Source organism: Phoca vitulina, unplaced genomic scaffold (assembly GCF_004348235.1).
Source record: "Phoca vitulina isolate PV1807 unplaced genomic scaffold, GSC_HSeal_1.0 scaffold17, whole genome shotgun sequence".
Taxonomy (NCBI): domain Eukaryota; kingdom Metazoa; phylum Chordata; class Mammalia; order Carnivora; family Phocidae; genus Phoca; species Phoca vitulina.
In genome coordinates, this window is record NW_022589720.1 from 28,739,613 (window position 1) to 28,760,793 (window position 21,181).

The 21,181-nt window shown below is 33.4% G+C and overlaps 1 protein-coding gene and 1 non-coding gene across 3 annotated transcripts in view; one reads left to right on the forward strand and one right to left on the reverse strand.

The window, feature by feature from the left end:
• Positions 1–21,181, forward strand: part of NIPBL (NIPBL cohesin loading factor) — a 201,911-nt gene that overhangs the window by 174,934 nt on the left and 5,796 nt on the right. For both annotated transcript variants that reach the window (XM_032415149.1, XM_032415150.1), the window contains exons 33-44: positions 2,586–2,694; positions 4,183–4,319; positions 7,930–8,070; positions 8,194–8,287; positions 8,929–9,083; positions 9,605–9,695; positions 11,154–11,327; positions 11,729–11,919; positions 14,296–14,403; positions 14,886–15,086; positions 18,225–18,371; positions 20,117–20,391. In XM_032415149.1, coding sequence (XP_032271040.1) covers positions 2,586–2,694; positions 4,183–4,319; positions 7,930–8,070; positions 8,194–8,287; positions 8,929–9,083; positions 9,605–9,695; positions 11,154–11,327; positions 11,729–11,919; positions 14,296–14,403; positions 14,886–15,086; positions 18,225–18,371; positions 20,117–20,391 — 1,823 coding nt within the window. The remainder of the gene's footprint in view (positions 1–2,585; positions 2,695–4,182; positions 4,320–7,929; positions 8,071–8,193; positions 8,288–8,928; positions 9,084–9,604; positions 9,696–11,153; positions 11,328–11,728; positions 11,920–14,295; positions 14,404–14,885; positions 15,087–18,224; positions 18,372–20,116; positions 20,392–21,181) is intronic.
• On the reverse strand, positions 5,585–5,686 carry LOC116639299. The gene has a single exon (XR_004300809.1). It is a non-coding gene; the product is annotated as a small nucleolar RNA U13 (small nucleolar RNA).

Consider the following 21,181-nt stretch of genomic DNA (forward strand, 5'->3'; position numbering starts at 1 on the left):
CCATAAGGTATTTTGTTTTTGTTTTTTTTTTAAGAATTGATTCCTACTTCTGGAGCCCCTTGGTGGCTCAGTTGGCTAGGTGTCCAACTCTTGGTTCCTGCTCGGGTCATGATCTCAGGGTCATGAGATCGAGCCCCATGTCAGGCTCCGTGCTCAGTGGGGATCCTGCTTGAGATTCTTTCTCCCTCTCCCTCTGCCCTTCCCCCTACCTACCCCCGCACCCGCGTGCGCACGCACTCTCTCTCTCTCTCAAATTTCTTAAAAAAAAAAAAAAGAATTGATTCCTACTTCACTCAGTAATCACCTCCATATAGATTAAAGAAAATCTTTAAAACCTTTAGAAGATAATATATGTGAATATATTTTTGACCTTTCTGTAAGGAAAGATTTCTTCAGTTCCAAAACCATTAACCTTAAAAGATTGATAAATTTCACTGTGTTGAAAGGGAGTACATTTCTGAATCAAAAGACATCTTAAAGCAAAAACACAAGTCACAAAGTGGGAAACGATACTTGACACACATGAAACATGGAAAAAAGGATCATTATTAAGAATATGTGAAGAACTCCTCTTCTATAAACTAACATAAGGCAAGAGTCCGAGTAGGAAAATAAGTAAAAGTCATGAATAGGCATTTCATATGAGAAATAGCACATATGGCCTATACAGTGTTCAACTTCATTAATAATACAGAAAATACAAATCAAGACTATGTTTTACATTCGATTGGCAGAAATTGAGAAGTCAGATGATAACAAATAATGGAAAAGAGATGGATTAAACAGTATCTCTTAAACTATTAATACTACAACCAATTTGAAAAAATACAGCATAAAATTGAACAGTTATATAACCTGTGACCTAACAATTCCACTTCAAGTATATACCCAAGAAAATCTTGCATATGTGTGCCAGGAGACAAATAAAAGAATGCTCATTATGCCACTAAAAAGTGTAATTAACCTGTCTTCAGAATAGCTAAATTAATTGCAGTATGGACACACAGTAGCCTGTTGCTTATCAGTTAAAATGAATAAAATACAGTCATTTGCAACAACCTGGATTACAGTTAGGGACATAATGTTGAGTGAACAAGGCAAGTCCAGAAGACTGCATCTAGCATGATACCTTTTAGAAAGTTGAAAATCAGGCAAAACTATAAACAGTATACAGCTTACACAATTTTTTTAAGCAAGGAAATTATAAAATTCCTGATAGTGGTTACCTTGAAGTGACACAGGAAAGTGGAATAAGGGAAGGAACACATTGGGAAAATAAAAGTCCATGGAAATATTCTTGTTCTTGAGTTGGGTTCATAGTACAATATTTTTATAAGTAAACAAAAGAGCACATAGCAGTATTAATGGTGTGTCATGAACCAAAATCTAGGATTTATACTTTTGTGTATACTTGATCTCTTGGAGAGGGGAAAGAAAAAATAAGGAAGAGGAGATTGTTTTCTGCTCCTGCCTGGAAAAGGCTAGCATGTGATTTTAGTAGCTGCTTAGGGAATTGAGTTATGGAGTAGGACAAGTAGAATTTGCTGTACAGGGTTGAAACTGAAAATTGGAATTTTCTTTTTTGATTTATTTAAATTGAAGAGGATGGGGCAACATATGTGTTATGTTATACTGATTGCTGTCAATTGTTTTAATCATTTGTGCATCTTGTAGTGAAAGTTTAAACTTGAGCTATCCAGTACTAGCCACATGTGTTTTTTTAACTTAATTTGAATTTTTGTTTTTATTTGATTTTAATTCTTCAGTCATACTACCAACATTTCACGTGTTTAGTAGCTGCATATGTCTTGTGGCAACCATATTGGACAGCACAGATAAAGAACATTTCCATCACTGCAGCAAGTTATATTGGACAGCACGGGAACTCTTCATGAAAATCAAATACACATTTCAACTTCTTTAATATCTCCAGAGTTGTATTAACTAGTCTGCATTAACAAAACAAATACACCGTAGATGACTTTACAATTGACCTATGATTATAAAAGTTTGAACTTGTTTTATTTTTTGGCTATAGTTAGACTGATCTTTTCTCCTCATCTCATCATTCCTAACACTTTTCTTACATTGTTTATTAATAAGTTGGCAAAGGATAATACAGAAAAGAAATCTAGCTTATGTTTTATAATTATAAAATTGAAGGTGCAATTCAGATGAAGTTACAATTATATAAAAAAAAATGTAATTAACTCATACTTTTTTGAGCTATCAAAGGACTTGAAATAATGAAGAATGGAATTCTAATTCTTTAAAATAATCCAGCTAGCACTGAGCATTAAGGAAGGTCACCTTTCTCATTTCTCTCATATCCTACCTCAGGTCCTACACACAGCAGTTTAAATACTTCATTCTAACATTGTTTGAAAGTATTTATAAATTACTGGTTTATAAGATATTTTAAAACATTTGCTCTATATTTTTTGTTTATTTATTTGCATTTTCCATATTAATTGTTAATGACAAACTGAAAAGCTTTTTATGGACACATTTAATGCATTTATATTATTATTGCCTAATGAATAATTATACCGGGATTTTTTTTTTTTATATATATACATATATAGTTGTTGAAGTCTGAAGAGGATTCCTCATATAAACCTGTGAAGAAAGCTTGTACTCAACTTGTTGATAACCTAGTTGAGCACATTCTTAAATATGAGGAATCTCTAGCTGGTAAGACATTTTATATATTGGTCATTAAGTTGATTTTGTAAGATATTTTAAAATACTTTGGGCACATTTCTCAATTTGCTTTTGGTTCTGCTTAGCCTAATAATTAACTACTTCACTTTTAAATGAAGGGGGTTTTTTGTTTGATGTTGAATCCTAGATTATATTGTTTAGGTTGACTAAGATTATCTAGAGCAGTATAATAAAAGCATAGGCCTCATCTCTTCTACATCTTTCAGTAGCATATAATTTTAGATGTTATGTTGAACAGACATAAAAGTCCAGGTGCTAATATGTATTTAGCTAGTTGCACTCATCCTAAAACTGTTTGATATCTCTTAAATGATATAAAATTTTCTCTCAAAATGAAATTGTTTTAACTATGATAAAAATGTTTTTAAAAGATTTGTAGTACATTCCTAATATCATTTATAATTGTTATATAAAATGTATTTAATCTTGAGCTAGATAAAACGGTTAATATTTTTTAAATTGACAAATTCCTTAAATACTTAATATTTTATATTATCTATTACATTATTTACCAGTCACAAATTTGAAGTTATTAATCAGAATATAAGTAATCATATAAAACTGTAAAAGTAATAATTGATAATCTATTGCTTAAAGCACCCAAGACTAACATTACTTCCCATATCCTAATGTACATTGATGAGAAACAATAGTCAGCCTTGGTCATTCTCCAGAATTGGGAGCCTCACAGAGGTACCATTATGGCACCTAAGGAAATTGTTGATATCCTTTATATTTTTTACGCAGTTTCTTTTCTTTAATTTTTTTTTTCATTTTCCATGTGTACCTCTTTTTCTTTTTACCTCCTAGTTCTGTTTCCCCTATTTTTGCCTATCCTAGATTTTAAGGGTGATACTGTTGTCAGTGTTGAAAAATTGCTGATCTCTTCTAAAAACTGATTTGCCTCCTAAGAACCACTGTATCTCCTAACTAGCAGCATTTTCCTCCCACTGGAGCAGTAGTTTGTTTACCTTTCTGATATAGCACTGGTCCAGCTTCTTAATTTGTCACTGCAGTCTTTTAACATTCTTCTACCATGGTAGCATCTCTTTTTTTCCCAGTACCCTCAAACACAGTATCACCTCAGCTAATTTGTTTTTGTCCCCCTTTGCTAACTCTCCCATACTTACTTCCATCCATTTTTAGATATAAGCAACACCATGTTTATTCCCAAAAACCCATCCCTAAACTTAGCTTCCATTCTACTTTTTAACTTCAGTCCTACACCCCTTAGTGTAAAATTTGCCTTCCATAGCACAGCCTCTTTGTCTTTTATACTTAATATATGTAATATGTATAATAAAAGAAAAAATGTAGGAAGTCTAGCATCATAAGAAATGCTAATCTTTTATTGAAGCATGTACTAAATCAATTCAGGGGGTGATATTGAGTAATTTAAATAATTGTATAATTTCCACTGCCTTGTCATATTTTAGTATCTTATTTCTGTTTTTCCAGACTCTGACAATAAAAGTGTGAATTCTGGAAGATTGGTAGCTTGCATAACCACTTTGTTCTTATTCAGCAAAATAAGACCTCAGCTCATGGTTAAACATGCCATGACTATGCAGCCATACCTTACCACTAAATGTAGTGTAAGTATAGAGCTGTCCTACTTTTCTGTCTTACCATGTAGTAAGTATTTTCAATTCAGAGTTCACATTGTGTCGTCCACAGCTTCACTGACTGATCAACTGTGTCATGTACTCAAATATATGTTCTAATATTTGTGGCAAGTTATCTACAGACATCATTTTTCTGATGTATTATATTGTTTTTATTTTATTTTTTTCTGATGTATTATAAATGAAGTTCAGACTTCATTTCCTCCATAAGCTCCTCAGGTCAAACCCTCAGTAAATGCTTACTAAATGTTGTAACTACTGCTAAGACCTCAAAGGTGAATGAGGCAGAGTTCCTCTCATTGAGAAATTTACTGTCTTTGGGATTCTAAATTTGCTTTTCATTTGTCATTTCAATATATTTTCTTATGAGTATATCATACTTACTTTATAATACATCAGTATGTTGAATATGGAAAATCTAGTCAATCAGAGATGTTAGGTGGTGGTTTTAAGTTAATGTTGCACGTACTCTGTTTTTCGAAGATTAAATGTGAAAATCAAATAAAACATTGCTAATGTAAAATAGTCCAGCAATTTATATGACAGGATGGTGAGTTAAGTGGCTTATTATAAACACTAAATTTTGAAGTAGTCTAAGAACTTTAAAATGTAAATAATTTTTTTACTTACTATGTTCCCAGTGTTCCTAAGGAACTAATTTTAACGTTTTCTCTATTAGATTTGCTTTGCTGCTAAGGTCTCATTTTTTGGTGATCTAAATTAACAAGTTCTAGATGAAAAACCTGAGAAATTTTAACTGTGGAAAGTACCAGAAGATAAATATATAAAAACAACATATAATACTTCTGGGATCCTAATTCTGTCTTCAGGGCTTGTATTAGATCCAGAAACAAATTGATTAATATGTAATCTGTGCCAGTAATAATAGCTAATATTTATTGAGCACAGTGCCAAGTACTATGGAGAATTTTACATGCATTAGCTCATTTACCTTGTGAAGTAGGTATCGTTACTATCTCAGTTTTACAGATAAGAAACTAAAGCTTTGAGAATATAAATGACTTGCCCAGTGTCACACGGCTGACCAGTCCCAAAGCTAGAATTTAACCCCATGTCTGTTCTGCTTCTAAGAACTAGTCTATAATACAACTTGCATGAATAGACCTTGCTTGAACCAATATTACTTTGAAGCAAGATTACTTTGAAAACATTTTGTATAATTTTTATGTGTGTGTGTGTGTACACATGTATGCGCATATGTATTTTTTTAATCATGTCAGACAGGTAATGTGCCGAGGTTGTAACAAGGTTTGAGGGAGGCACATGTCCATAACAGTGTGAACACCCTACCATCATGCTCATGAACTAAAAAGGATCTATAAATATATTTTTTATTTAATCCTGTGGGTATGCTAAAGGGAAGGATGAATGTTGGAAAGTCTTATACACATACACACAAAGTTTTATATAAATAAGGCCATCTCCTATATGCTAGACAGATTTAAATTTTTTTGTTTTCTGTATCCTACCTCCCTCCATCTTTATTCTTCTTCATCTCAGGATGAACAACCTGGAGTATACTTACATACTATATCCCTGCTTCTGTAATTGTGCACACACACCCATATATAACCGGTTGACCAGTTTTTTAAAATCAAGTTATGTTATATACATATCATATTAATACATACATATATATGTATACATTATCCATCTTATGGATGTCCTATGATTTATTTAACCATTTCCCATTTTGGCAGGTTTTTACATTGTTTCCTATTGATAGACACTACAAACAATTCCTTAATAAACATTGCTATTCATATACCTTTAAATAGTGGTGCTTTTTTTTTCTTTGGGATAGATCCTAAGGAATGGACTTGTTAGATTAAGGGAATGTTCTTTTGGTTTTGGTTTTGGTTTTGGGTTTTGGTTTTTTTAATAGATTTTTCCAAATTGCTGGTGGACATGTTTTATAGCCTCTTTGGAAACCAGTATATGACAGTCTATGTCATTTTTATACTCTTTGCCAGTCAGGTGTAAAGGAATAGTTCATTGTTGCTTCATTTTCCCTTCCCTGATATCCAAGAAGGTTGAGCATCTTTTTTATGATATTAACCAGTTGTACTTAATTCTCTGTGATTTGACTATTTATATCATTTGACCATTTTAAAACCTTTGAATTGTGGAGCTTTTCTTTCCTATTTTGAAAACTCTTTACTCTTAAGTTTTTTAGATATTGAAGCATCTGATGTTATAGTCATTTCAGGTATTTTTCTTAGTATTATATTCTTCTGCTCTTTTCCTTCACGATTTCTGTCTTTCTTTAAATTTTTCTTCTCGATTTTAAGTTATTTCTTGTACTTGACTTTCTAGGCCAGAAATGTTAAGGGTAGTTTCAAAGTAAAATTTTAGCTATGATTCTCAGATGAATTTATCTTAACAAAAACTCTTCATCCCTAGACCACTTTACTCATCCATCTGTTGTTTAAAGCAAGTGAGAGTGGGAGAGGGCAGGAAATGACAGGATTTCTGTTTTAGAGTATTCATCTTATGTTTTTATTTAATCCTGTGGGTATGCTGAAAAGATGGATGAATGTAAGGTGGGAATATTTTTATTTAGTGAGAGGTAATAAGCTCAAAGAGTCCAAAATGAGTGTCAGTAACCTGTTGCTAAGACTAAAGAGTAATAACTTGACTAGATAAAAAATGTTGAATGCCTTACTTCACAAAAATAACCTGTAACTTTGGTTGCCTTAGGACAAGGGAACTGGGTGACTGGAGGATAGTGGGTGGAAAGAAACTTTTTTTGTGTGAAAGAGACTTTATTGTAAATTCTTTACTAACCCTTTGGGTTTTTTTTTTTTTTAATGTTCTACCTGTTTTTTTTAAACTGCTTTTTAATCAAAGTTCTAACCTTTTTTAAAATTAGAAATTTAATATTTCAGATCTTAAAGAAGTCTTATACTTAGTTCTAGGATTCTGTATTTTCATCTATCAGAAAAAGCGTTAACACAAGCCTTTTCAACCTCAGCAGAATTGACATTTAGGGCCAGATTATTCTTTGTTGTCAAGAACTATTCTGAGCATTGTAGGATTCTTGACAGTATTCCTGGCCTCTATCCACTGGATACCAGTAGTACCCCCCCAAGTCCCCTAATGTGACAACCAAAAATTTCTCCAGATATTGCCAAATATCCTGTGGGGGCAAACTCACCCCCCAATTGAGAACTACTAGGTTAACATACACCAGTTTGAAAAATACTAATCTTAAAAAACAGTAGTAATCTTAGTAAAATGTAAAATGCTCAGTTAATATTTAAACACCTTTGTTCAGAATTGGCCTGTGTTACATTTTAGGGGAAAAAAAGAATAACTGTAGTTTTGTGATTAAGTGACCCAAAGGTTACATGGTAAGTTAGCGGCAGAGCTAGAATCCAGGTTCCTGACACTATCTGATGTTCTTCCTTCCATACCTTAAAAAAGCTCTTTTCTAATCGTCTTTTTTTTTTTCAACTGAAACTTTACATATGTAATACCTCAGCCCCCAAATACATAAAGGTATATATGTTTCTTGTTAGATTTTGATATTCATAAAGCACTGATTTTATCATTGTAGACACAAAATGATTTCATGGTTATCTGCAATGTTGCAAAAATCCTAGAACTGGTTGTACCACTGATGGAGCATCCAAGTGAAACTTTCCTTGCCACTATTGAAGAAGATCTAATGAAGCTTATCATCAAGTATGGCATGACTGTAAGCATTCATTTTACCATCTCGCATCGATTAGTATAAAATTCATAAATGCTAACTAAATCATATGTTTTTACCTTTGTCTTTAACTTTTGTCTAAACTGTAACATTTTCTGTATCTTTTAGGTAGTGCAACATTGTGTGAGCTGTCTTGGGGCAGTTGTAAATAAAGTGACACAAAATTTTAAATTTGTGTGGGCCTGTTTCAATAGATACTATGGTAAGTTCAATGCCTGGGCTTTAAAGTTGTCCTTCTACATCCTGTAGTATATATAGCTCCTTTTTAATAAAAAACACATCTGGGCACCTGGGTGGCTCAGTCGTTAAGCATCTGCCTTTGGCTCAGGTCATGATCCCAGGGTCCTGGAATCAAGTGCCGCATCGGGCTCTCTGCTCGGCGGGAAGCCTGCTTCTCCCCCACTCCCCCGCTTGTGTTCCTGCTCTCGCTATCTCTCTCTCTAATAAATAAATAAAATCTTTAAAAGAAAAAGAAAAACACATCTGATAAAGACAGCATCGAGGGAATTTTAAGAGGTGTGATTGTCCTCTGGTCCATTCTCAGAAGCAGTATTTTCTAGTATCTTTTGTATTTCCTTAAGAATTCAATGTAATTCCTTCAGAAATTTACCTCATATTAAATGTTGGTAAGTTTTTTGCCCACTGTGTAAAATAAAATTTAAATATCTTTTTTTCCTTCTATTAATTCTTTTAGGCTATAAGGTACGCCCTCATAATTCTAGATTTGTGTGATACTTAGAACCATTAGTAAAATTTAATTATAACAACTTAGGAGTAATTATTTAAAGATAATAATTCAAGGATAAAAGGTTTCTTGTAAATAAATATTACTTATCTTAATAGGTGCCATTTCAAAATTAAAAAGTCAGCACCAGGAAGACCCAAATAACACCTCACTTCTAACAAACAAACCAGCACTTCTCAGATCCCTTTTCACTGTTGGAGCACTGTGTCGGCATTTTGATTTTGATCTAGAGGATTTTAAAGGCAACAGTAAGGTAAAGATTCTAATATTAATTACTTAGTATGCTATAAAAAATAGGACTTTGTGACCCTGTGAACTGAAAATTACTAATGACCCAGGATGAAAGCAGCATTAGAGTAGTCTGGTTTAATGAGAATTCTGAAGCAGTGCAACCCAAAACATGGTCCTCAGATTAGCCTCTGATCTACGAACTGTTTGTTACTGGTTTATAACAAGAAGCTTATACAAGTTCTATCAGCTCTGTAACTGTAGGCACACTGGGTAAGCAGCTGACTTTTTTTTTTTTTTTAATTTTCTCAATGAAGGAACAGGATGTTAATTTGTATTCTTACACAAACTTCTTTGTCACAGACTTTTATTTTGAATGTCACTGTTCTAAAATCTATGGATTTATAAATTTATTGGTGATTTATTCTTTAGTAAAGTTCACATGTGGAAGTTCTCACTGTTTGCTTTTAGGTTTTTTCCTTTATAGTTGAAAACTGATCGAAGTTACTCTTCTTCATACACTTGAATGTGGTTTTTTCCCCTTAGGTTAATATAAAGGATAAAGTACTTGAACTATTGATGTATTTTACAAAACATTCAGATGAAGAAGTACAAACAAAAGCCATCATTGGTCTAGGTAAGTTAAGTCTAAATTTCTTTATGGTTTTGGTTGTTTGAGAGGTTGAACAAATTTTGCAATAATGTGAGTCTAAACTATTGTTTTATTTAAATATGTTTCTATTCACAGTAGGATTTGGTATATAGAATATAGGACTGGGGGTTAAGACACCTGGGTTCCATTCTTGGCTCAGCCAGTGATTTTCTGGGTGACCTTGTGCAAGTCATGTAACTTCTCTGTTCATCAGAGAAACTTTATTTTGGTAGCATTAACAAGTTTTATAATTTAATATGCATGAGCAATTATTTATATTAGTCTTTTGAACAAAAGTGAGTAATAAATTTTTAGTTACCCAAACCTCACTAAATATTTCCTGATTTCTTTAAATAAATTTAAATCTTAGTATCTTACTCCTTCATCCCTTTCAGAAAATTACATATAGCAAATCTACTAAAAATTCAGATATCACTTACTTTAGGGAGTTATATTAGTACAGTGTTACCTTCAAGCCAAATGTGTACCTTTTAATATTCAGTCTGGACATAAGCTTTGTGAAGTGGCAAAACTTACAGTGTTAATTCAGAGAACAAATAGTGCAAATTTTAACTTGAAAAATTAGCACTATGTAGAAAATAGTGCCTCTAGACCAGTTAATAAATGACATCTTGCTTGGGCCATAGCTCTATTATACTGTGTGACCTTGGATTAGTTATCTGATCACTCTATGCTTTGAGTTTAGTTTGTTATTTGGCATCAGTAATACTTGATATTATTAAAGATCTTCATCTTATCTTACATAAATAAGCATTTTGTATAAATAAACATGAATAGTATTATTTTGCTACTTATTAACTTATGGTTATAAGATTCAGCATTGTGGCTTTATTATAATGCCATAAAAAATAAATGGAAGATATTGTTAGTCAAGTTTATTCTAGAATTATTCTGTTTCATCAACTGGATAAATATATATTATTTTTTAATAATGCCAATGTAGTACCTTCTAGGGATCTAAAAAATGTTTGCAGACTTTACCTCTTAAATCCTGAAAACATCCCTTTGAGGTAGGTGGGTGGTAAATATTATTGTCCCCATTTTACAGATGGAGAATTGAGGCACAGAGAGATTATGTGACTCACCCAAGGTCACACTACAAGTCAGTGGTGGACCAGGAATAGAACCCAAGACACCTGACTCCTAATCCACTCCCCTAGCCACTAGGCCCTGCTCCCTCCTCAAGGTTTCCTCTTGTGTGAAATTCTCCTTTGAAATGCAATTTCTTGTTTTTAATTCATGGGGAAAGAAGTACCTGCTCTTATACTTCTCTGGGTAAGGCCACTAGCATATATATTCTTCCAGTCATTTTAAGTTTTAATTTTTGAAATAAGGAGCTCTTTACATAATTTATCAACATTTTCATTAAGTATTATATATAATTTCAATATGAATATGTCAAATATTTTTTTCTCTCTGTAGGATTTGCCTTTATTCAGCATCCAAGTCTAATGTTTGAGCAAGAGGTAAAAAATCTATATAATAACATTTTATCTGATAAGAACTCTTCAGTAAATTTAAAAATACAAGTGTTAAAAAACCTCCAGACCTACCTACAAGAAGAGGATACAAGGATGCAACAAGCAGATAGAGACTGTAAGTAAAAATTTATTTTTAAATTTCACAGTGTGGCTACAGTTAGGATACTCTCTGTTTTTTAATTCAGACACCTGAATTTCTTTATCTATTATATGAAGAAATTCTGTTAAAGAAGAGTCCTTAAGTCCATAGCTAGGCTTTAGGGTATTTATAAACTCCCTAAAATAGTCTTTAAAATTTAATGTATGTGCAGACATTAACATTTTGCAGGAGGATAGAGATTATAGTTCTCCTCAGGTTCTCAAAGGTGCCTCTGACAGAGACATACGCACAAGAAAGATGAAGAGCCATTGAGCCAAAGCACTAGCTACAGTTTTTGTGCTTTTGGCTGTGGCCTAATTTGGTGTATTTCATAAAGTTAATATACACATTCTTAATATGTTTACTTCCTTTTATAGGGAAGAAAGTTGCAAAACAGGAAGATCTAAAAGAAATGGGTGATGTATCCTCAGGGATGAGTAGTTCCATCATGCAGCTTTACCTCAAACAGGTGCTCGAAGCATTTTTTCACACCCAATCAAGTGTACGCCACTTTGCCCTGAATGTCATTGCATTGACCCTAAACCAAGGTCTCATTCATCCAGTTCAGGTAAGTATGTTTTACTAAAAGAGCCAAATTTGTTATCATTTGATGACATTGTGATTAGAGAATAGTAGTTCTTTATTCATCTTATTAAGTTTTTTGTCCTAAACGCTTAAGAATCCCTCTCCTAGGTTGTACTGTAAAATACCCATCTACTCATAATTTTGTCTCTTGAATAAATTTCCAGTTAATATTGGTAGAATATGAACTTGTAATCAATTCTCTAAGTAGGGATGATTTGTTTTAATCCATATTGACTATTCTCCCCTAAGAACCAATAGCCTGTAATGTCAAGAGAGTTAACTGGGGTTAAGAGTATTGTGTAACTGTTAAGCAGGGTGGGTTTTAGTCCATAGAAAAGTAAATTATATTATCTAAGTTCAGTTCCTTCATCTGTAAATTGGAGCTAACATCAACTACCTAATACCTCAAAACATTGGTATGAGGACTAACTGACATAATAAAGACATATCAGTGTTACTAAGGATTGGCAACTAATGCTGATGTAGTAGTGTATACCCCATCCATCTGACATGTTCAGAAGAGTACCATAGGCAGTGGAAGGGAATTTATGAAATAACCAAAAGCCTATATCCTTTAAAAAAAATTTTTGGCTATTTGTTATAGCACTTTTCCTAAAATATGCTATAAGTGAATATGCTGTGTTCTTCCCTATGTCCTGAAATAAAACACACTAATGAATATTTAGCTGGTTCATGACTCAGGGTCATCATCATCAAGATCACATAATAAAATGTACAATAGTGTGTTGAGACTCTTGAATTTTTGAGATACTTAGGACTCTTTGCTGGTATTCTGAATGGCCTTAGTTGGTTATGCTTTTTATTATTATACGTGCTTTTTTAAACTTTTGTTTTAAATTTCACACAACGAAAATATTGCAAGAGTGTACAGCAAACTCCCTTATATTCTCTGCACCTGTATTTATTCAGTATTTGCTAACATTTTGCTACATTTACTTTATCTCTCTCTCCATACACACACTTCCTTCTGAATCATTTGATAGTAATTTTGAGATATCACAATAATTCTTTACCTCTGAACACTTCAGCATATATATATTTTCTAAGAACAAGGATAGTCTCTTACAAAACCATAATGCAGTGATCAGATTCAGGAGATATAACATGGATGCAATCTTACCTAATATACAGTCCATTTTCAGATTTTGCCAGTTGAGCCAGTAATATTCTTTTATTTTTTAAAGGTTTTATTTTGGGCGCCTGGGTGGCTCGGTTGGTTGAGCGACTGCCTTTGGCTCAGGTCATGATCCTGGAGTCCCGGGATCGAGTCCCACGTTGGGCTCCCTGCTCAGCGGGGAGTCTGCTTCTCCCTCTCCCGCTCCCCTCTCTTGTGCTCTCTCTCTCTCTCACTCTCTCTCTCAAATAAATAAATAAAATCTTTAAAAAAATAAAATAAAGGGTTTTATTTTATTTTTTATGTATTTGAGAGAGAGAATGGAAATCAGGGCAGGAGCAGAGGGGAAGGAAGAAGGAGAGGGAAAGAATCTTAAGCAGACTCATCACTGAGCATGGACCTCATGCAGAGCTCGATCTCATGACTCTAAGATCATGACCTGAGCTGAAACCAAAAGTCGGATGCCTAACCGACTGAGCCACCCAGGTGCCCCAAGCCAGTAATATTCTTTATGGACTTTCTCCCCCGATTCAGGATTTAATCCATGATCATCCTTTTCAGTTAGTGCTGTGCTTTTATTTATTTATTTTTAAGCTGTTTTTTGTTTGTTCTTTTCAGGTCTCACCACTTGTTCAGATTCTTTTAACATAGTATTGGTGTTTCTTGACTTCAGAAATCCAGTGGATATTGCTATTAACAAAATACTAGCTATCAGACTGTCTGATCATTAAAGCCCTATATAAAATTAGTATTGTGGAAGAATTTATATTTTCCTAGTTTTGAATATGGAAGACAAATTACTTTGTATTCTATGTTATCTTTACATAGCAAATTCAGTCAAGCTTGAAAAATTATTGGATTATATATTTGTATTATATGTCATAATCTTAAATGGATAATCTTAGTGTAGGAGCTCTTTATGTTTAAAGAACCTTTACTTCACACTGAAATTGTTTCAGTTTCACCACATCAGTATTTTTGCTGATGCTTCATTGCTTTTTTTTTTTTGCTTTAAGATAAATCTAAGGGAAGATCAGTCATTTTTAAAAGAACACTAAGACATGACATTTATAGGAAGGCCTATAAAGCTAAATATATATATCCCAGGTATACAGTGAGTTTTAACATATGTCATGATCATATAGAGCTTTTACTACTGTGATGTCTTATAAATCTTTTATTTTATTTATTTATACTAAAAGAATACCTTTATTTTTATTTTAGTGTGTACCGTATTTAATTGCCATGGGAACAGACCCGGAACCAGCTATGAGGAACAAGGCTGATCAACAACTTGTGGAAATAGACAAAAAATATGCTGGATTCATTCATGTATGTATTTTTAAGTTGTATAACCTAAATTTAAACGTCTTTCTTTGGTATACCATTTCCTTGATAAATGTCCTGCCCATATTCATATTAGAATAAAATATTTTGCTTAGTATTTACTTCTAAACATGCAACTAAGTTTGTCACCCAAGGTGTTTGTTTAAGATTAACTCTTAAGATTGAGCTAGAGGTGACAGTCCAGCAAGCATGCTGGACTAAAAATAAGGATGCATGGGTTCTAGTCCCTACTGTGTGAGCTTGGCAGTAATGGCTCTTTTGGTTCTTGATTTTTTCTTACACAAAACGAGGGGGTTGCAATAGATGATCTCTGATACTCCTTCCAGCATTTGTGTTCTGTGATTTTATTATTTTAAATAAGAAAACCAAACAGTGGAGTTAGCTTCTGACTGTAATGCTCAAAGTATATTTTTAATTTGACTCTTAACTAATTTCCATGTCAAAAATGAGGCTTTTATTGATTTCAGATGAAAGCAGTGGCTGGTATGAAGATGTCTTACCAGGTACAACAGGCAATCAACACATGCCTAAAAGATCCTGTAAGGGGTTTCAGACAAGATGAGTCCTCTAGTGCTTTGTGTTCACACCTTTACTCCATGATCCGTGGAAACCGCCAACACAGACGGGCCTTTCTGATTTCTTTACTCAACCTCTTTGATGACACAGCTGTAAGTATAAAAAAATTATTATTTTAAGAAAATAAATGTTCTATCAGTTTTATGCCTAAAGTAGTCATCATTTTGAAAATATTACCATTTTAGTAAATAATAGTGACTATATTAAATACGTGTTTCTTTACATCTTCTATAGTAATTATAAGGTATATAGTCAAATTTGGAGGGGAAATTTTGCATAAGTATAAATACAGTGAGGAATAAAATGTAATTGTGTCTCCATACTGAGTGTCTTATAAACTTTGATAACAATTCTTTTAAGCATAATTTTAAATGCTCTATCACTAAACTCTCACTTTGGGGAGGATAGGTTACTTCAATAAATAAGGTGAAATTTCACTTATTTCTGTCACACTCAAATATTGTTAGAATAACTGTTGCAGATTTTTGACTGCTGAGATCCTTATTTGTTCAGCTTGACTTCCTTAATGAAGAGCCCACTTTTGTGTAATTACAATTTTGATCCTTTGGGTTATTGCACAAGTTGCATTGGCCAGGTCCATAAGCCAAGATAATAGAAAGTCCTGTTCTTTAAGCTTACCTCTTAGTGTATTCATTCATTTTACATAAATATTTATTCAGCACCTGCCATGTGCGGTAATCATTGTGCTAAGAGATGAAGATAAAATAATAGGTAGGACAGATGTAGTATCTGCCCACATAGAGCTTACCAGTGTGTACAGTGTGTGTGTAAAGTTGTGAAAAGAACAAAAGGGTTTTTTTAATTTTAATCACCTAAAAGTTGACTTTGTTATTATCCCAAAACTAGAATTTTTTTCAATAAAACAAAATTTAAATTGCCAGAATGTAGATACTTTACTAGACCTCTTTTTAAGTGCTACATGAAATTTTTTGATATGTGATCTAGCAAATAAATATTACAAGCATATATTTCAGAAATACTTGGAATATAATTTAATCATCATCACCACCACCACCATCATCATATCATCATCAGTATTAAGTTTTCATTGGGTCTAGGGCATCATGCTAGGAGTAGAAATGGTATGATATAGTAGTCTTGCCCTCACTGATCTTACCTCCGTCCAATTGTGGTGACAGGACACAATATAAAGGAAGTAAAATAGAGTTAAGGTTAGCATATTCTGCGAACCAGGTGGTTTGTACTGTAGATACTGCTCTAGTCCTTACCTCGTCTCCTGAGCTTCATTCCTGTGTGGTTTCATTGCCCTTCTGTCTGTCCTTAGCTCAGTGTTCTGTCACCCCAGCATGCACAATGCTAAGCTGGTCATTCAGCTGTCATAATGGAATGCTGTCTCCTGGCTATTTCCAACAAAGGATGTCAGAGGAGGAACAAATCACTGAAGGCCTGGGAGATTAGATAAGATTAGATGAGATAGATCTACTGCTTAAGCCAGGGGTAAAAACATAATAAAGGTACAAAGATAAGAATGTGTGGGAAATAACGAATAGATTGTTAGACTGGAGCAGAAAGGTCATAATGAGGCATGGTTTATGGAGGATCTTGTAGACAGTGAGAAACCAAAAAAAGCATTTGAATAAAGTGATGAAGACAGGTGCCAAAGAGCATTTTAGGAACATGGATTTTTTAGCATTGTGTTCACACTGGAGGTAACAAGGTATTGATCTATTATGATGACAGTAGGAAAGGAAAGAAGTGTTGTGAAGAAGTAATAAATTAAATGAGGCTGTGTGAGAATCATCAAAGGATAACTGGAATATTTTTGTCCTGAGCACCTGAGAAAATAATAGGATTGTTGAAAAGGAGTTGAGAAGGACATAGAAAGAGGAATAGTCAAAGAAGTAGGAAGAGAAAACTAAGGAAGAAGAAAATTTCAAGAAGGAAAGGGTGGAGAATAATGTCCAGTGCTACTCAGAAGTCAAGGAGAATAAGATACTTAAAAAAAAAGAAATGGGGCGAGATTAGATGGCAGCCCTCAAGCAGTGAGGGACACAAGCTTGATTGTGATTGAAGAGTGGTGAGGAAGACATGGGAAGAGCAGCTCTAGAGTATTCTTTTAAGAAATTTGATTTTTGAAAGGAAAGAGCAATATAGGACTTTTCTATGACCAAAGTTGAAGAATTTCAGAGTTTTAAAAAGGTTTATTCAGAGTAGTCCTGAACGTTTTCAGTTTTAGGAGAAAAAAAATATATATATATAAATTAGTGTTAAAACTAATAGACAAGGTGGAGTTCTGTGTCTGCATTTCCCCAACTTTAACACATAAGTGTTGATACATATTTAAAAATAAAAAATAGAGTGGTAGCAAGCTTATCGCATCTGTCCTATGGGATTTTGTTGTTGCTGATGCCGCTGTTGGGTTTTGCATTGTTTGCATGGCAGGATAGGGGGTAGATGAGATGGCAGGAAGGGGAGTGTGTTTGATTGCTATATTTTCTCTTTCCTTTTTTTTTTTTCCCTAAGCTGTGTTTTAAAGGAATTTAAATATTAATGTGCCTTTCTGTTTATATTCATTCTGTATGATCATGAAATACTGAAAGTCTCTGCTACTTCTTTTTATAGCAACTAGTAGTAACCATAACTTTTGCCTTAAATTTTGCCTTTGTGAGACTATGGTATGGCCCTTTCAGAATGACTGATACTCTGAGTTATGAATATGTAGGAAACGGACAAATGTTTTTTGAATACATGAACTTTGATTTTTTTTAACCCACATGTTAGTACTATGATTACCGCTTATTTTTGAGGGCAGAATAGTAACTGTGTGTAACTGATCTCCATATGGGTTAAACTCTTAGAAGCACAATGACAAATCATTATGAATTCATATGTATACTTTCTGATGTGGTATGGATTTATCATAAAGATTCCATATACTCTATAAGAAAACTTCAGGGAATCCCACTTGGGTGCACTGAAAAATTTCACCTCTTCCCTTCCTGAGGTCCATGGTATAAGTCATTATGAAATCTCTTAAAATGGGTATAAGATTATTTCATAAAATCCATTTCTGTTCCCCCTCATCCCTTTTTCTTACCTCCCTCCCCTGCTCTCTCCCTCCTCTACCCTTCTCTTTCTGAAACATTAACTGAGGTGAAAGTGCCCGCTAATATTTTTTCTAAAAAGGCTTTTTGGATGGATTTCTAGATTATCCACTAAACATATGTACCTTTTTTTAAAATTTACAGAAAACAGAAGTGAATATGCTCTTGTATATAGCAGACAATCTAGCCTGTTTTCCATACCAGACACAGGAAGAGCCGTTGTTTATAATGCATCATATAGACATTACACTCTCAGTTTCTGGTAGTAACCTACTGCAGTCATTCAAGGAGGTAAGTTACACACATTACTATTCTTAATGCATCTGTCAGAGTGCAGGCATGCTCTTCTCACTGTTTTGTTTCCATTGTTCTTTTTTTTTTTTCTTTTCACAGGTAAAGTCTTTCTAAATGAATTTGTTAAAATCTGGGCAGTGTTTGAATTGGGGAGAAGAAGTGGGTTGCCATTTCATTTCTATTAAGAAAGACCTAAAACCATTCCATTCCAGATCATTTAAGTGGAAATATATACACACATATATATATTTATATATGGATTGTTCTTTTGATAAGCCATCCCACTTCTTTTTTTCTCTTACTTTAAGCACTGATCTTAAGTGTTTGGTGTCCATTCATATATTCATTTAAACCCCATTTTAAAGCATCTTGTTATTCTATAAATCTGGTAATACTGTAGATCACAATAGTATACTTGAAGAGATATAAATAGCTTACTTATAAGGAAAAACAAAATGTATAATACTGTTGATTTCCTTATCCCTGAGCACCAGCATCATAATGGAACTGGCATATTGTGTGCCCAAAATCTTTACCGAGTTTATTATAAACCTTATGTCTTTTCTCTTAATGGTTTTTAGGAGGAAATGTAATTGGTTTCATTTGTAATAGCACCTGGTATAGCACTTGAACACCTAGTAGGCACTCAGTAAATTATTTAAAAATTAATTGGAATATTTTTATGTGCCTGATGATACAGGTAGATCTCATTTTACAAAATTGTTGTGCTCAGAACTCCCCCTGATCACACTAGTAAATCAGGGAGATTATTATAACACCCAAGGGTTGGAATTATAGAGGCAACTAAACCCTTGTTGCTTGAAATGTGCCCCACGACCCAGCAGCACTGGCCTCACTTGAGATCTTGTTAGAACTACAGAACCCCAGGTCCCACCCTAGACCTGCTGAAACACTCTGTATTTTTTTAACAGAATCCCTAGGTGCCCCTTAAAGTTTGAGAAGTTAATAATTTCCCAGAAACTTGAATCATCATGTTACCTTATTTTACTTCACTTACTGTTGTGGATATATTTGTAAATGTTTCTCCAGTTTTATTTCTTCTTTAACAATAATAATTGCTTTGTAATCTGGTCTTTTCCCTCTTTTAAATCCAGCTGACTTCCTTTTTAAGGGCTAACAGTTTCATAAAGTACCAAGAAAAAAAAAAAACCCACAGAATTTAACTAATTTAAGAAAAGTTGCATATTTTCTTGTTGAAAAGTTCTTAAAAGGGAGAGTTTGATAGAAGTTGGTGTGTTCAAGCCTATTCTCTTCAGTTAAATTATATTTAGCACTGGTTTGTTTTTTTTTTTAAATAATCTCTGTGCCCAATGTGGGACTCAAACTCATGACCCTGAGATCAAGAGTCACATGCTCTACTGACTGAGCCAGCCAGGTGCTTAAATTAAGCGCTCTTACTTAAACTATAATTACTGTCTTTTCTCTGTAGTGATTTACCTAGGTATCAAATTGATACTTTTATAACTAATTTATCTTTCATTTCTATCCGATAACAAAACTGTTTCCCTTTGATATTTGAGAAGGGCTTTTGGGGAGGGGGCATCAGAGCAATGGATTACATATGATTTTGTTTAGTCTTGGAACCTAATTGTTTATGGAAAGTCAGACGGTTTCAATATATAAAATATTAATTTAGAGATGCTTTTTGGAGCTTGTAAATAGAGCATAATTATTTATTAGTGGTATTTTGTTACTATTTTTCCTTTTTTTCCCCCCCCCAGTCAATGGTAAAAGACAAAAGGAAAGAGAGAAAATCATCACCTAGTAAGGAAAATGAGTCAAGTGAGAGTGAAGAAGAAGTTTCCAGGCCTCGGAAGTCACGAAAACGTGTAGATTCAGATTCAGATTCAGATTCAGAAGATGATATAAATTCAGTGATGAAATGTTTGCCAGAGAATTCAGCTCCTTTAATTGAATTTGCAAATGTCTCCCAGGGTATTTTATTGCTTCTGATGTTAAAACAACATTTGAAGAATCTCTGTGGATTTTCTGATAGGTAAGGTTACATAAGCAGTGAGAGAAAAAACTTTACCCTGTTCAAATTATAAAGAAATATGAAACCCAGTTTTGATTGCATGTTTACTTTCATATTAAAAATGTCCCTTTTAAAGAAGGAGTTTGTTCCTTTTTGCTGCTATATAGTATTTTGTTGTGTAAATACCACAATTTGTTTGCTGTTTTTTATTTGAGAGGAAACATTCCCTAGTTGCATTATAAGTGAAAGGACTTAACTTTGTTGATTTCCTTAAATAGATCTTATTAGAGAATTAGGCTAATCTTAAAATAGATTGCAAATTTAAGTTTTTAAAGAGCTGTGAATAAAGAATAGATTCAGACCAACTAGGTTGAGCTCCAGTAGAACCCAAACGGTCTTTAATGTGCTCTATAAAATAGGAAAGTGCTGATTGTTATGAAAGCCCTATAATTTTACCCATGACAATAAATAAATAAAATCTTTAAAAAAAAAATTTTACCCATGACTGGTCACTATAGGTATCTTTTTTCTGCCTATACCCATGAAACTTTGGTCATTTTTCATATTCATGAAAACCTTACACTAGGAATCACAAAGTCAAATGTTCTTAGGGGACAGATCATGAAACAGAGTAAAGTAGATTTGGTAGAAATTCACTGGCAAACTGGAAAGAGAATGTTTTATTTAAAGGTCTCAGGTATTACTCAGACGTTCATCAGTTTGTCACCATGGAAGAGGGTGAGCATGATGTGGCCAGGAGCTTCCACTTTTTCAAGAGAAGCTAGATAATCCAGGTTTTTATGAGAAATAT